This window comes from Helianthus annuus, chromosome 11, assembly GCF_002127325.2.
Source record: "Helianthus annuus cultivar XRQ/B chromosome 11, HanXRQr2.0-SUNRISE, whole genome shotgun sequence".
NCBI classification, from domain to species: domain Eukaryota; kingdom Viridiplantae; phylum Streptophyta; class Magnoliopsida; order Asterales; family Asteraceae; genus Helianthus; species Helianthus annuus.
Genome location: NC_035443.2, coordinates 175,427,462 through 175,445,007, shown reverse-complemented (window position 1 = coordinate 175,445,007; position 17,546 = coordinate 175,427,462). Strand labels below are relative to the sequence as shown.

At 36.4% G+C, this 17,546-nt stretch overlaps 2 protein-coding genes and 1 pseudogene across 2 annotated transcripts; 1 reads left to right on the top strand and 2 right to left on the bottom strand.

The window, feature by feature from the left end:
* Positions 1-3,770: 3,770 nt before the first annotated feature.
* On the top strand, positions 3,771-7,234 carry LOC110888805 (FH protein interacting protein FIP2). Its single transcript, XM_022136312.1, has 9 exons — positions 3,771-3,813; positions 4,643-4,752; positions 4,865-4,999; positions 5,151-5,315; positions 6,058-6,186; positions 6,263-6,379; positions 6,456-6,524; positions 6,805-6,875; positions 7,168-7,234. Exons 1-9 carry the CDS (start codon positions 3,771-3,773, stop codon positions 7,232-7,234), a joined length of 906 nt encoding a protein of 301 aa, XP_021992004.1.
* Positions 7,235-8,599: 1,365 nt separating this feature from the next.
* Positions 8,600-10,912, bottom strand: LOC110887339 (annotated as a pseudogene).
* Positions 10,913-10,940: 28 nt separating this feature from the next.
* Positions 10,941-15,184, bottom strand: LOC110888806 (protein FAR1-RELATED SEQUENCE 5-like). Its single transcript, XM_022136313.2, has 10 exons — positions 15,016-15,184; positions 14,430-14,516; positions 13,566-14,072; positions 13,338-13,449; positions 13,002-13,260; positions 12,310-12,802; positions 12,157-12,206; positions 11,489-11,578; positions 11,085-11,147; positions 10,941-10,955 (listed from the first exon to the last, which is right to left on the bottom strand). Exons 1-10 carry the CDS (start codon positions 15,182-15,184, stop codon positions 10,941-10,943), a joined length of 1,845 nt encoding a protein of 614 aa, XP_021992005.2.
* Between the last annotated feature and the right edge of the window lie 2,362 nt (positions 15,185-17,546).

Sequence of the window (17,546 nt, the reverse complement as noted above, 5' to 3'; positions counted from 1 at the left end):
AAATAAGAAAGGCGATAGCGGGTCTCCTTGACGAAGACCCTTACCACAATTAAATTCAAAGGTGGGGGACCCGTTAACCAAAACCGCCGACCTTGAAGACACAAAAACCCCTTTAATCCACCTAACCTAACGATCCGGAAAACCCATCTATCTCAGAATTGAGAGAAGAAACTCCCAATGCATGTTGTCGTACGCCTTTTCAAAATCTATTTTCAAGAGGAAAGCTTCTGATGTTTCTTTTTCAACCATGCCAGAATCTCGTTAACAGTGATCAGCGTCCCGTCAAGAATATATCGACCCTTTAAAAAAGCGGATTGAGACTCAGAGATAATCATACCCATCACTCGTTTCAACCGAGTAGCCAAGACTTTCGAAACAATTTTACTTATAATACCAATCAAAGTAATCGGCTTATAATCCTTCAAACCCGAGGGAGTTTTAGATTTTGGGATTAACGTTATAAAGGACGAACTGCATCCCTTAGAGATCATCCCAAAATTGTAAAACCTACCCATAATCTTCACAAAATCATCCTCAAGATGCTCCCAAAACTTCATAACGAACCTGAAGTTAAAGCCACCAGGCCCCGGTGCTTTGTCAGCACCACATTGGAACACGGCTTCCTTAATTTCCTCCTCTGAAAAGGCAGCCACAAGACTATCAACATACCCCTCCTCTATCTTCTTGAGCCCATCAATCACAAACATAGGTCTAACCTTGAACTGCTCAGTGAAGGGATCTCGAAAATGTCTGAAAACCTTCTTTTTAACTAGGCTTGGTTTAGAAACCCACTTCCCATCCACCTCTATCCCTAGAATGGAGTTAGAAGCTTTCCCCCCATTTATATAACCATGAAAGAAACGAGAGTTGTCATCCCCGTGCATAGCCCATTTGACCCGCGACTTTTGTTTTAGATCCTCATCCTTTCGATGCTCCGAACCCTCAATCCTTCTTTACATTCAGTCCACACCCAAAATTCTTCCTCGTCCAGATCCCTATCCTCCATGGTCATTTCCAAATTTTCTAACTCTATTCTGTAACTTTCGACCTCCTGACCCTCTTTAATACTCCAATCTTTCTGCCACTTAACCAAAGCCTCCTTCACAACCTTCAGTTTCCTGGATAAAACTAGATCAGGATCTCCAGAGAATTGACAACCAAGAAAAGCTTTTCTAACCACCTCGATACAACCATCGATACCAAGCCACGAGTTAAACCATTGAAAGGTTGGAGTCGTCTAGAATCAAAATCAACAAGGTGTGATCAGAGTATAGTCTCGGCAAAGCCCTTAAACACGCTTCAAGCCACTTGTTTAAAAACTCTTGGCAAACTAGCAGAGGATCAATTTTGCTGAGCTTTTGACCCTTCCCATTACCTGCCAAGAAAGTGTAGTTTTTGCCCCCCATGACAGATTCCTGTAGTTCATTATTATCAATAAAGTTATTAAAATCTTGTGCACTAGAACTTTGTATTTTTCCTTTCCTCGATCTATGCACCTAACGGAATTAAAGTCACCCAACATAATCCATAGACCTTGGTTGGCGGCAACTGATTACGATTCAAACCGATGTGCGGCGAGGTAGCTTTGCGACTGTGGTATAACGGAAAGAGAGAGGGAGGTGACGATGTTAATTGTAGGCAAATCGATGGTGATGGCTATTTGCTGATGTCTCAGAATAGAATGAGTCAATTATGAAAGAGTACCAAAGGGTTTTGAGGTAAGGAATCTGAAGGTTGTGAAGACCCCTTTTGCCGATTAATGCAATAGTGGTTGATCAATAACGTTTGGCAATTTAATTATTAATTTTTGGAATAATGGATTTTAATAATCTCAACTATTAGCTGTTGGCCGGCAACAGTCCCAACTTTAAAAATAACCAGTAGTGGTCCCACCTTTTCACATATTGTAAACCAATGGACCTTTGCTGATAGAAAAGGAAAACGGGACAAAAAGAATTAATTAAGGTTTTGTTAGTAAAGGTCCACTGATTTACAATATGTGAAAATGTGGGACCATCCTTGGTTATTTTTAAAGTTGGGACCGTTTCCGGCCAACAGCTAATAGTTAGGATTATTAAAATCCATTATTCCTTAATTTTTTACTACTCAAATAATAGCTATTTAAGACAGGTCGGTTATCACTTGAGAGGTTAGATAATAATTACTAACAAATCAAGAAGATATTAATTTATATATCATCGTTAACTATAACATTAATTTTGGAGACATACTTTTGTGTTATGAAAATTCATTCTAATTTTTCTAATTTGTGGAATTAAGTTAGACTCTTCACATGTTACCTTAACATTATAGGTTATAAAGGTGTCAAAATTACTAAAATACCCCTAAAATGTCTTAAATTTTTGGATAATGGGCAAGTTTACCTCCTCTAAAATAGTTTAGCTCTCTTGTACATGTTACTTGAAGATGTGTACACAATGTAAATTACCAAAAGGGTAGTAATCTTAGTTCTCTTAATAAGGTAGTATAGATATAAATATAGATTAGTTTGTTAGAATTATTATTAGGGGTGCAAACGAGCCGAGCCCGAGCTCGACCAGGCTCGAGCTCGGCTCGATTCGAGCTTTGTTTTCAAAGCTCAACCGAGCTCAGCTCGTTAGTATTTTCTCAAGCTCGAGCTCGGCTCGTTTATTATCTATTAATTAATATATTAAATAAAAATAATATAAATAATAGACTTTTTAGACTCACGAGCTCGATAAGTGAAGCTCGGGCTCGTTTACTAAATAAACTTATTTTTAGGTTCGAGGTCGGCTTGTAAACAAGTTTAAATAAGCTCGGCTCGACTCGTTTACACTAAGGCTCGACGAGCCTAACGAGCTTCACATGCGAGGCTCGAGCTCGGGCTCGATAAACAAACGAGCTTTATTTTAGGCTCAAACTCAGCTCGGGCTCGATAAGGCTCGACTCGTTTTAAGATTTTTCTCGAGCTGATATCGAGTAGGTCAGCGGTTAATAACGCATGGTGTATTAATGGCGGAGGGGGTATGAAAAGTCAGTCGGCGACGGAAGTTCAGCGGTTTTATGAATCTTGTGAGAAAGGTGGTTAATTTTAAATCACACTTCCTATTAACCCTTTAACTTCAATGGAAATTACAAGTTACATCTAGTAGTTTTATTATGTACACACCACATTTTGTGTAAAGTTTTGATGAGTTTGTAAATATATAGTGATTTCAGATAAAAATATGAAGTTTATATCATGAAAACATTTAAGAAGCTCGATTTGGAAGACAACTGAAGCATTGTAATTATATCCAAAAAGACCGTACCGCCTGTCTGGCTAGGTAACCTAAGAATAAGCACGTAGTTTAGTTTAGACGTCATGTCTAACAAAAAAAAAGTTGAACATTCTTAATCACGCGAGCCAAACACACATAAACACACTAAACAAGCAAAATGACCGGTTTGGACTTTGGAATCATAAGTTGAACCATACATGATGACTTTGAAACCATATTAAATAATCAGATTATTAAATTTAACAATAATTATATAGTTTAGTTTTCGTTAACGTAATTAGTTTGTTATAAAAGCTGATTCTTTAAGTCATATGGCCAGACTAAAGTGATAAAAGGAATGTTCAAAAAAGAAAAGTATAAGGGGCATTTAGATAAGCAAACGAAAGTAAAAGGGGGCATTTAGATAAACTTTTAAGCATTTTTCAGGGTTTTAGCAGATATATATAATGCTTGTTCATCTTCATCCGTTGCACTTTGAAATTGGAACATCTCACGAGGAAGATGACAATGAATACCGACACATGTTCTTCGATTGTTCGACTCAATATAGGTCATAATATCACATCTCTTGCTTTTCATTTTCGTATTTACTTGTAGTTTTTGGCTCTGAAAGGACCGGTTCATTTGGTTTCCAGTTACATTTCTTCATTTGATTAGGGTGCACGGGGCACATGCGGTGAGTGTAGTCCCCGAGCGGGAACACCGCCGCCATCAACGCGGGGAGGGGAAGCGGGGTGGGGGATCGGTGAGAGGTTACCGCATGAGAGAGAGGGATGAGAGAGGGGGTGATTGGTTGTTAATGTGGGTCCACTTTTTTTAAAACCAATCATATTTTTTTATTCTTTTTTATAAAAAAATAATTGTGTGAGTGGAGTGATGCCAACGTTTGAGTGCAAAATGGGGACTTAACGGGGAGTTGACGTGACACGTGCTGATTGGGTGTGTGTAAGAGAGGGACTCCTTAATGATGAAAAGTTTTGAAAGTTTAAAGTCAAACATTTTGATTTTTAATCTTTCTTTATTTTCAGTTGGCTTTATTACTCTCGAACTAAATATATATAACCGAGTTTGTTGATTGGGAATGAAAGATAAGGAAGCAAAAATAATGAAAAAGACGTTGATTACAAAATTGTTTGTTTGAGGTTGAGTTATTGGTTTCTTAAATTGCTACTAAGTGGACTAGGAACTTAAATAACATGACCCAATTTTAAGTATTTGTGACACCGTAGGATACAAATAAATATATAGGTCAGGTTTGGGTTTAGGTTCAATTATTAAACTTGCCAACCAGACACAATCGACAATACGATATACCCCAATATATCTACGCGTATTAGATGTTTTTTTTTTTTTTTAATTTAGTATTGTTTCTGACACAGGTGGAAGCATATTTTGCACAACTGTTGATACGCTAACTCATAGGGAGCCTCATTCGATGCTTGCTGCCATGTTCAGTGGTCGCCACACTGTTCACAAGGACTCTGATACGGTGAGTTTGCCACTGGTAAACAACATGTTTGTATGCAAAGATCAGATGCATTTCATTCTTCTATTGTTGATCTTATGTTACTGGTTATGCAAAGACTTTTGTGTTTTTGTAGGGGTATGTGTTTGTTGATAGGGATGGGACACACTTTCGACATATCTTAAATTGGTTGAGGGACGGTGTGGCTCCCAACTTGTTTGATTTGGAGCGTTTAGAGCTTTTGCGGGAAGCAGAATACTATCAGCTTCTTGTAAGTCATTTTTGTTAGTGCGTTCCGCTACGTTACCTGCAAGTAGGGGTGTAATCAACTCTTCAAGTATGATACTGATCGTTGATGTCTCGAATAAGAAAAATACATTTTTATCCAATTTACAAAGTCTTATTTTTTCATTATATTTCAGGGACTTGTGGAAATGATAAATATGGTATTGAATAAGAAGAAGGTGGATGAAAAAATGGATGCTGACTTAACACGCACTGATATTATCAAATGTCTGCAATCTAAGACAAAATATTGTCTCAAATTAAGAGGAGTAAATCTCTCTGGGCTTGATCTTTCAAACCTGGTACGGTCATATGCATTATGTGACTCAAGATTAATCGTCAAATCATGTATCATAATTTTCAGGGCCGGTCCTAGGAATTCGTGTACCCTGTTCGAGCTCGAAAACATGTGCCCTTGGGCCTTAACGAAATTAGATATTGGGCTCACTAAAGGTCTAAACCTAATGCCAAAGGGGTTAATACCTAATCTAAACCATAAGAATAGTTTTGTAAAGGGGCCTATGTTGGTGTTTGTATGGGTGTACCCTATTTAAAAAAATATTTTACATACACATATGAGTTTTTTATACAAAAGTGTGCCCCTCGAAATATCGGGCCCTGTCCGGTGGTCCTCCCCGCCCACCCTATGGCCCTGGCCATGATAATTTTATAAGATACTTTATGTATGCCATATAATTAGTTATAGGTCTTCAACCCCTAAGGAGACTGAATTGGCTTACATAAAAAACACACATTATTTGCATGTGATTGGAATTGAGTTTGGATGGAATTAAAATGTAGATTCCATTTCTTATATTGTTTGTTTTGACAGAAGAAGAAATCGAAATTAAACAAAAAAATAAGGAACGAAATCTATATGCCAGTTCCATCTAGATTCCATTCCATTATGTGAAATGACCACATCCAAGTTCCAAATCAAATTTCAATTCTTGCGTAAATACCATTTGCAATTTCATTACATTGACGCTACCTAAGGAGATGTTTGTTTTACTCAACTTGTTTTTCCCATTATAACTTATGCAGGACTTGTCGAATGTTGACTTCAGCCGTGCGTGCCTCAAAAATATTAATTTTTCAGGTGCTATTCTCACAAATGCGATTTTCAGAGAAGCCAATTTGGAAGGAGCCAATTTGGAAGGAGCCAATTTAAAGGTTTATTAAATATCTAAGCTTTATGACAATTTCAGACTGCTCTTTCTGTTTATATATATTTTGTTTAATGTTGTAGGGTGACTTGTCGAATGTTGACTTGAGCTGTGCGTGCCTCAAAAATACTAATTTTTCAGGTGCTATTCTCAGAAATGCGAATTTCAGAGAAGCCAATTTGGAAGGAGCCAATCTAAAGGTTTATTAAATATCTAAGCTTTATGTCAATTTCAGACGACTCTTTCTTTTCATATATATTTGGTTTAATGTTGTAGGGTGCCGATTTGAGTCTTGCCTATTTTACGGGTGCAAATCTTCAACATGCTGATCTTCGTCATTTGACGGTAAGTACCATTGATATCTTGTACACTGCACACAAAACATTAAATCGGTTTAGTAAATGTGATACCACAGGTCAAATATCTACAATGCCCTTTAGTAGTGGCAATGTCTGGTGTATAACCCCTCAAAGTGTTGATTATTAGTGACAAACGACTATGTTACCTTTTTGTAGTATATGCAGCCGACGCTACTAGACGATATAACTTTACGTGGGGCGATTTTAAACTGAATTAAGACAAGAATTGAAGATTGGTTGCTTTGTTAAAATTTTTCCATCTGAAGGATGCAGTGGAGAGTGTGCAAGAGAAGATGGAGACCAGTGACAAGGAGCTTGGGAAGATATTCACATCGAAGTAGGTGGTATGTCTGTTTTATCAACGTTTTTTGTTGATTTTTGGGGATGTTATAATGTTGGTATTTTGAAAACTTACAACTATGGTGGTTTTTGGCAATCGAAACTGATATGTGGATATATTTAGAAATATCATGTAGGCTTAATTTTAACATGTTTTGATACCTTTTCAGGCATCTGTGTGTATGGTGTTTTGGCGTTATTTTATGAAAAGGGCATGTTAAATATTATCACGCATGTTAATTTAAAAACGTTAGTTATGGAAAAACAATTTATGTTTTTGGTTGAAATAGATGTGAACATGGGTTAATACAGGTTATACAAAATGTTAAAGAGGGGTTAAATGGTCATTTGAGTTAGTCTTGTATATTTATGCATATTGAAAACCTTATGGCTTTTTATACAAAATGTTAAAGAGGGGTTAAGGTCTAATATAGTAAAATAACGTATCTGCATATTGAAAACGTTATGGCTTTTTATCACGGGGTAAAAATGGTCTGTTGAGATGGTATACTTAATCATGCTTGGCAGGGTAAACATATTAAATCACACAAGTAAGGTATTAAAATCACGCATGCTAAATGTCAAGATCACAGATCACATAATGTTTATTAAAAAAAGGCATGAAAAAACCCATGTTTAAATGTATGCAATTGTGGTTCAAAAATCACTCGTCACCGTCGTTAAGCTCTTCCCATTCAGAATCACTATCATCGGCTTCGTCAACCTCCTCATACTCTTCCTCTCCCTCACCAGTTTCTGCCTCTTCGTCATCTTTCGTCTACTAAACCAGGATCAGTCTCTAACTGAACTACTCTTCTTTTCTTCCCCTTCTTATTGGTAGCACTAGCTTGACCCTTAAAACTGAACAAGTTCAGATATCATGACCTTTGGTATTGCAAACACCGCATGTCCGACTTCTCTTGCCTTTTAGACTAATCATCTATTCTTTTTTTTATTTGATCAGCTTATGTGAACCGCGTCCTTTGTTCCTAATACCGGTTGGCACACGGACTATAGGTGGAGCATATGTGTTCGTTTTCTCGTAACCGATTAACCTTGAATATATATCAAACTTATGGTCAATAGGCTTGGTTATGCGAAGTTCATCAACCATTTCTTTCATCTCCCTCATCCGATCCCTGATCCCTGACTATAACTAGATGATCAAAATCTCTCATCAAATTACCAAGGGATACTCTCCGGTCTGCATTATCTCATACGCAACCTCCTTGGCATTTATGCCCATCATTATCATCAACATTTAAATCAAATGTGTTATTTAGATCTTTCGATACCACGTCTTTGGTCCATCTTCTCATAACATACTTGTTGGGAATTTTTTTCACTTTAAACATCTTAAACACAAAGTATCACTACTAGAAAATACACATTTCTTGACGCGCATTGTGCGTCATAAAACAGTAATTATGACACGCTTTTGCGTGTCGTTGATTGAGGAGTCATAAAATTAATATGACATTCATTTGTGCGTCATGTTTTTATGACACGCATTTAATGACACGCATTCATGACACTCATTTTATGACACTTTTTAATGACATACGTTCATGACAAGCATTTATGACACATACGTATGACATTCATTTACGCGTGTCATGCTTTTAATTGTTTAAATTTTTTTATCGAATTATTAATTTGCCCTAGATACATGTATAATAACAAAAAACAATAAATCTTTTTCATAAAAAAATACACACACATATATATACACCAAAACAATCCATTACATAATCATTTGTCAAGTATACTACAAATATTTTAGCGTTAACGAAAAAAAATTGTTTGTCAATACATCGTCAACACCTAAAATACGATTTGTCACTTAAAAGTAGAGGTAACCGCATAAGTCGACCAATCTTCGCGAATGCCATTCATATCCGCAGCCGAGTATTCCTCTACTCCTTTCCCAACCTAACACAACAATTAAATAAAATAAATCTTAAAAATTAGAATTTAATCCTAATATATGAATTTAAGTATTTGTTTGGATATATAAGTACATATTTCTCTTATATACAGACTAAAATATGCCTAAACTTACATTATTATTGTCAAGTATTTCAACTCCTTCGTAAGCTATCTCCTTTATGAACTTCATCACATAGTAGCCGCATTTAGTACCTCCTGGCTGACGTAGACTCTACGCAATTTAAAATATCAAGAAATGTGAAACCATTGCTCGAGCTCGTTTAAGCTCGGCTCGTCTACACCCTAGTTAGTGGCAACATAAAGAAACCTACAAAAGTTCTACATCGCATGGCTCGATTTATGAAGTGTCTAGCTCATTAGCCTAGCCTGCATTGCCATGTGATCACCCATTTTCACCATCAAGTTGACTTTTAGGGACAAGAGCAGCAACCTGGTACTGAATTAACATATCGTAAGAAAGAAACATAAAAAGTTAGTAAAGAATCGCATAAAGAAAACTAGATTTATGGTAAGCCCGCGTTTTGTGGCGGGCATCGTTTTTTTGCACTACAATATGCAGATGCGATCATTTTTGTAGTAGTGATAAGTAGCTTATTATATATAGCAAGTTTAAAGGTTTAAGTGGATCCAAAAGAATATTATATGTTTATTACGTACTTATTAGAAATACTAAGATAACCAAAATAGCTTTCATAAGCGGGTCAAGCCTTATACGAAAAGGTATACCAAAAATTTCTATAGAACCAGGGGGTCGAAAACGTATATACCCAAAAATTTCTATACGAAAACTACATATATAACGGTACTGAATGAAAAGTACGGGGGGTCGGTGCCCCCTCCCGCCCCTTCTATTAAATGAAAGATTAATGTGTTAGACTGTTAGTGTAAGTTCTGTTTGTGCGAAGATACTCAAATCAACATGTAAAGTACTTCTTTATAAAAACTAAGTTAAGAACCAATTTCTTATGTCTATCATCAGATATTACCCATTTGACATATTACCAACCCACTTGACCCGCATATTTTGTGACCTTTATTCAAGAAGAATTACATGTGTGAAAGTGTAAGCTAAATAAGGATTACCCTTTGTGATGAAAACATTGCACTAACTCTACGTTGTAACAATGCTAGCATAAAGCCAAAGAACATTGCAACACCAAGAACCGCTATCCCTAAAGGGTCATCGTCATCGTCATCATACTGATGAGAACAATCATCTTCATGAAATTGGATTTCTCGAATTGCTTCGTTACCTCTATCAAAAACTAAAATAGAGCAGCTACTCGCACGTATATTATATCGAAATCATCTGAAAACTTTGCAGCGTCACTTGGACCATCAATATGACCCGTCCCTTGTGCCAAGTTTCCTCCAGCTATGGTTACAACCCCTGTGCATATAACAAAATACGGGTTCTTAACTTTTATTACAAAAGAAAAAGAATAAGTTATGTTTTCATTTGAGGTACCTGTATCAGTGATCTTCCTAATAGCCATATTCATGGTGTCAGCCAAATATACATTTCCTTTGTCGTCCACTGTAAGCCCTTTCGGGTGGTTCATTCGGGATTCTCTTGGTTTCCCATCCACATGTCCGAATAACCCTTCAGGTGAACCAACCAGAATCTTTGGACGACTATCTGTGACAACCATTTCGTTCAAAATGATACATTACCCGCGATTAAAAATATGAACTCGGTTTTGACCAAAGGAACAAGAATATAAGAAAGGTTCTACTTAAAGCTAGGGGTGCTAAACGGGCCGAACCTGAAAATTTTACACGACCCCGAACCCGAAAATCGTATTATACATACGAACCCGAACACGACCCCGAACCCGAAAATCGTATTAGGCTGTTCATAAATAACTTTAACTTGGAATCTAACTCATAGCAACTATTTCCCAGTTTAATATATTTGCAGGGAGTTTGGATGAGCATAACACAATTTAGACAATCACCATTTTTGTAATAAGATGATAGGGGAGGGTTATGCTAGAAAGGGCATTGTGCATAACTTAAAAGCAATGATTTATATATTTTATACTTAACAGCAAAGAGTTATATAACTTAAGCTGAATTTATTCATTAAGTTGTTAAGTGTGAAAATATACCTTCATTTGTAAGGAATCTACAACCACATGAAACTTTCATTAGCATATTAGAAACACATTCTGAATTTTTTTTGCTCAAACTGTATCTTTTTTCTCGAAGTAACTATATCTAAGACTTAAAGAACATGAAACTTATGCAAACTTACAGACCTTGTGATCTTTTTAAGAATCAATCTCTCGATTCCCCGACCTTGTAACGGAGGGATTACCTACAAAGTTACCAATACTAGTTTACATGAACATAAATTCAAATAACAGAATCCATTGTGTTAATAACTTTGACGTTCTACATGTATATGAATCTTAAAGACAAGCATTTGATTTAATTTGGTTTATCAAAGATGTAACAAATTACCAAGAATAAGTATTTGAATCAAATTTATGCCAAAATCAAAAGTACAGGGGATTGATTTGCTAGGAAAACAAGAAGATGAAATCAGGGTTTTTACCATGAAAACATAAATTGAAGCAGTTAATGCACTTTCAGCCACAGATCTGCCGACCAACTAATTGTCCGCCAACTAGCATCAATGAAATCATTAGTAGATACCAATCGCAGCCAGCAGTCGATTTCACTAGCGAGGTGATGATCGAGTTCCGGTCTGGCGAACACAAAAACAACAACGGGGAGGGGATTTGCCTGCAATTTGACATTAGGAGAGGAGATGGAATAAATTTTAGAATTAAGTTGCCCTAATTTGCAAAGGGAAGTCGATTATGATAAACGTGGTTTTGGAATAGGAGAATGATTTTGGGGGGAGATGCTAAAGAATCAATAGTCCTTGAAAATTTCTAATATTTGGGAGGGAATAAATTGAGGGGAGATTTTATTAAAATGTTTCAAGGAGGGAAAGTGCTTGAAAATTTGATTTGTTTTTTATGACACTAAAATGATGACACACAAAAAATTAGTCATAAATATATCGAATTTTGAAACCATGACAGTTTTTCTCTTGACAAACATTTTCGAGTGTCATAAAATGAGTGTGTATCATTGTTTGCGTGTCAAGATAAATCGTGTTTTTTTAATGACGCTAAAAACATGACACACAAAAAAATATGTCATAGATTTATTAAATTTTGTAAACCATGACATTTTTTTCTTCACATACGCTTTTGAATGTCATAAAATATGCGCGTGTCATTTTTCGTGTGTCAAGAGGAGTGTATTTTGTAGTAGTGTATATATGTTTGCATAACAATCCATATTGTTCAAACCTGCGACAACTGCATGATGCAACTACATCCTCCCCCTTCTTGAAACAAACCTAAATAAAAAAATTGAAAATTAAAAATCAAATAAAAAAAAACGCAAGTTGTTATGTAATAACGCATGTTAGCTGGTCCTAAATACTGATACCTATGATAAACCGTCACCGTGGGCTTTGAAATCTTTCATACTAATCTTAAAGAACGGTTCTTCGATTTTAGTCTCCATAGGAAGGCACTCAGACAGTGTTCCATATAACTCTGCCTGTTGATCCGCAAAGATGGACCTAGTGTAAATTTTCATAGCATCTTCCTCCAAGGTAGTTTCAGACCAGTTATCTGGGGTTATGTTTCTAGAAATATGGTCATTTTTTCGATGGTTGAATCTTTGCACATCCATTCCAGCATCAAAATGGTTAAAAAACTCAACAAGGGTAAGTTGAGAATTCGCCACCTGAAAGAAAAAATGGTTTTCACTCTCTGATCTGGAGGTGGTCCGCATGAGCCCAGACATAGGCTCATCACGATAGAAAGCTGGAATCCACGAAGATCTCATGCCAAACATATCGTCAATCCATTTATTCTCGGTTAGACCGAATTCAATCATTATCAGTTTCAATTCTCTCTCAAACGTTTCTGGCGCAATCGAATCAGTCTACACAATGTCACACATACGTCTCTTGAAATCTTCATTGTTACACAACTAGTGTCCCACCTATTAAAAACAAGGATTGCAATGAACATAAATCAGAAATCTTTATAATTATTCACGCTTTATGTAAAAAAAATACAGAGTGTAGGAAATAATAACGCATCATGTAATTGTAATCACGCATGTTGTAGTTGTATCTAACCTTATCGACAACTTTCTTCATTGTGTGCCACATACATAACCTGTGCCTACTCTTATCGAACGCAGCCTCGATAACTTGTTTCATCGTCCGGTCCTGATCAGTGACGACCACCATCGGCTGCGTACCAAATGAGTCCAAAAATGATTGTAAGAGCCATTTGTATGATTCAATGCTTTTAGATGCTAGCAACCCGACTCCAAGCGTCACATTCCGACAGTGGTTATCAATACCAGTAAAGGGTACAAAAACCATATTATACCTTCATAATGATGAGATAAATTGAATATAAAAAAACAAAATTATAAAAAAAGGTAAAACATTATAGTGAAGACTAACTTGTTGGTTTTGAACGAAGCATCAAACGATATGACATCTCCAAACCCAGCATAGTTACATTTGCACAAACCATCAGCCCAGAACAAGCCAGTTAATCGCTTATTTTCATCAACTGAATGTACAAATGAATAATCAATCATAAACTGCTTTTTATGGGTCAACCTATTGATAACCATATCTGCATCATACTCTCCTATATAGCTATGATCCTAGCTCTAAAATTCTTGCAGTCGTCTTTAGTTACGCCAACATTCACAAAACCTATGTATCTTTGTCTCATTATATTGATGGCTTTCACTGGCCCAAGATTTAAAGTACCAAGGTCCCATATCATCTCTTCTTGTGTTTCGGAAAGATGCCTATAAGCCGGTAATAAATGCATATATTTCGGGCACACAAATGAATGATTATTATACAACACCCCATCCGTCGAACAAAGCTTAATTTGTGCTTTACACCCGGTTCGAATAGTCGGTTTGTTCCTACTTTTATACGGCTTAGACAACTTCGAATAAGGATCATCAAAAGCCTGTGGTTTATGCCCCTCCTTTGAACACACAAAGTATTTAGTCTTGATAATACCACCACTATGACGTTCACCTCCTTTTCGAGCAGAGAACCCTGCCTTCTTGGCATATGTCTGATAAAAAACATATGCTTGCTGAATGGAACTAAATTCCATTCCTCTAACGGGAACACATGATGAAGCTACCTCAAGAATATACAATCTTTCCTCTGCACATTTCGAAATGATACAAAAAAAAACATGAGCTCTAAAACAAGACACACAGTCACTCATTTAGGAACCAAAAAAATAAATCACGCAAAGAAAATAAATCACGCATGTTAACCTAAATAATAACGCAGGTAAAACAAAAACCAGCAATTACTGTTTGCTTTATAATAATAACGCATGTTTAGTGGAACTACACAGGCCTCTTACACTATACAGCTTATCAACGTGCGTGATTTATAAGACAATCATTTCAAAATATTGGTTATCAAATAATGATGCACGATCAAAGTACAAAAATCAGACAACGATAATTACGTTGATTTCTGGCAAATTAAAACGTTTAATTGACAACTTACTGGTCTGCTCGTCTAATAGAACGTGGTTGTCTGATGTCGGATTCCTCAAATGCTCAGCAACATCATGAACGCCATGGACTTCAGCATCTTCAATTTCAATAGAGTAAATTACAAGTTTTGTCCCTTATGTTTGTCCCAAATTTCAGGCGCTGTCCTTTACCTTTAAAATTGATGAGTTTTGTCCTTAATGTTTCCAAATCGTGCACGTTATGTCCTTTAAGGCAAACCCAGTTAATTTTTTTTTATTAAATCTGGTCACCCAGGGGTATTTTAGTCTTTTTACCTTGTTTACTTAGTATTATTAAAAAAATAAAACAAAGTAATTTTATTATTATTATTATTATTATTATTATTATTATTATTATTATTATTGTTATTATTATAAGTGGAAAAAATCAACAGACTGATGAAGAACATGATCATGAACTTCCTCAGCAGACTGATGAAGAACAGAACCTTTCACCGCCATCTCCACCACCCTTCACCGCCATATCCACCACCACCCTCCATCGCCACCGGCACTACGGCCACCATCACCACCACCCTCCACCCTTCACCGACATCATCACCACCCTCCACCAAACACCCTTGTCAAAACCCCTCCAATCCTTTGCCTTCTCTCTCACCTGCCGCCACCTGCCAACACCACCACCACCATCCCGTATAACCCACCTCCACCGCTTCAATAGTGCAACCCCACCATTACCACAACTGTACCTACACCAAAACCACCCACACAACCCACCCACCACCATCGATTCTCTCTCTCTCTCTATCTCTCTCTCTCTCTCTCTCTCTTTCCTTCACCCACCACTGTCTCCCCCATCACCACCCCACTAGAACCCTAAACCTAACCCCAACCTGCAACAACCCAAACCAGCAACAAACACCATTAAACCCACCACCCCCACTGAACCCTAACCCCAAGAACCTGCAAATCACCCAAATTAGTAACCGCCACCATAAACTCACCACTCCATTCACAGCGACGGTGATGAGCACAACGACGGTGATGAGCACAGCGACGGTGATGAGCACAGTTACTGACCTTCATACTGTTTTCGTAGGAGCAGATCACCGGAGAAGACGGATGAGAACAGCGAAGGTGATGAGCCGGAGAAGACGGATGAGACGGTGATGTCGCCGGAATCTCTGGAGGAGCTAATCGCCTGGATGGTGGTGGTGGTGGGAGGTGGCGGCAGGTGAGAGAGAGGGGGAGAGAAGAGAGAGAGTGACAGTAGGTTAGAGAGAGAAGGTAATGTTTGTTTTTATATATATTTTTTAGAGTAATACTTACACAATAGTCCCTGAACACAAGTTCTTTTACACAATGGTCTCTGTTAAGATGAAATGACAACAATGCCCTCATGTTCAAGGCACATGATCAGATTTAACGAAAAAAATTAACTGGGTTTGCCTTAACGTGCACGATTTGGAAACATTAAGGACAAAACTCATCAATTTTAAAGGTAAAGGACAACGCCTGAAATTTGGGACAATCATAAAGGACAAAACTTGTAATTTACTCTTTTCAATATCATTTGTGCTTCGTGAATTACTGCTCTGTGGATCCATTTGAAACAATAAGTGATCGTAACCCTAATCGCACACCTATAACCGCTAATTTGATACTTTGAAAAATGGAAAATATTTGAAACTGATTCGAATCGTAATTACCGGGATGCAGGGGATAACGAACTCGCGTTGTTCTCTTGATGTTAGTAAATGTCTGAAGATAACTTGTGTTAGGGTCCTAGGAAGGTTATAGTCTAGGTCAAAGCATCACTAATAACCTAATTCCCTATAACCATTGGCTATGATACCAACTTTTCTGTCACACCCCGGCCACGTAAAACAACAAAACGTGGCGGAAACGTCGGGGAGTGTTGTAACAGAATCATTGTTTCACAACCATGGAATAAAAATTTTGTTTTTATTGAATAAATGAACTCATTGTTTTAATACAATCAAATAAGTACAACTATTATCTTTCAAGTTTTAAAGTCGCTAAGGCACGAGTCCATCCTAAGTGTAGCATGTATCAACAATCATCACAAAGCAGCACCTGAAACATGTGTAAAAATAGGTACGTCAGCATAAGAATGCATGTGAGATACATAGGTTTTATTGATTTTAGATTCATGACTTATAAGTTTAAAGAAAATGTTTTAAGAAAAGTAGTCATGATCCTTGAAAAAGGTTTTCTTTATAAACCATTTGTAAGAAATCAGATGATACAAAATAATAACACATAGGAAATTGTATAAGTAAATAGAATAAGTTTGTATAAAAATATATTGTTTGAAAAACAATATTTTGATAAAAAGATTCATAGTATATATAAAAGTATACTTTGGTTTTAAGGAAGTCGAATAAGTAATATATTAAAATATATTTCGGTTTCAAAATCGTTAACCCAAGTGTACTAAATAACGCTACGGTATGTAAAGCGATGAAAACACTTATATATAAGAAGTACCAGCGGCGTATCTACCATGTTTTCATCACATCACACCCGTCCCGTTATCTAAACACTAACCAAAAACCAGTCATTAAGTAAATAGTATATTAACCATACTTTAATTGGTAAAATAAATAAGTTTTCAGTAGTATATCAAAAGTATACTTTGGATTTATAAATAACATATCAAACTATGTTTTGGTTTGAAAATAACATATTAAAACTATGCTTTGGATTATGAAAATAACATATCAAACTATGTTTTAATGATCAACAAAATATATGTTGGTTTTTGTACAATATCCCATATGAGAGCATATCAAACTATACTTTTGGGAGTATAACTTAATATACAAAAATAATGTGATTTAAGAATTCATTCAGACCTAGTGCATCAAAATACACCTTTGAGACTATAGAAATACCACAAAGGCAATCCCTATTTGGATGGAGCAACAAATTGGTTTCAGACATTCCATGACAACAGGAATGGGGTGTCAAATCCTACAGCGCTATATCATACTACCAACCGGTCTGGTGAACAAAATAAGTACTATTCCAAACATTTATTTTATAATCTTTAAGAAAACTTTAGAGTTTAAACTATAGATAATCATTCAGTTTGTAAAAAGATAAGTACTAACATGTATAATCAA

Coding starts and splice junctions, on each gene's coding strand:
- LOC110888805 (XM_022136312.1), top strand. CDS start 3,771: ATGAATACCGACACATGTTCTTCGATTGTTCGACTCAATATAG. Junction 5,000..5,150: donor CAGAATACTATCAGCTTCTT/GTAAGTCATTTT, acceptor ATTATATTTCAG/GGACTTGTGGAAATGATAAA. Junction 6,187..6,262: donor TGGAAGGAGCCAATTTAAAG/GTTTATTAAATA, acceptor TTAATGTTGTAG/GGTGACTTGTCGAATGTTGA.
- LOC110888806 (XM_022136313.2), bottom strand. CDS start 15,184: ATGGTGGTGGGTGGGTTGTGTGGGTGGTTTTGGTGTAGGTACAGTTGT. Junction 14,517..15,015: donor TTGGAGGGGTTTTGACAAGG/GTGTTTGGTGGA, acceptor TTGAAATTGAAG/ATGCTGAAGTCCATGGCGTT. Junction 13,450..13,565: donor TGGCGTAACTAAAGACGACT/GCAAGAATTTTA, acceptor TTGTACATTCAG/TTGATGAAAATAAGCGATTA.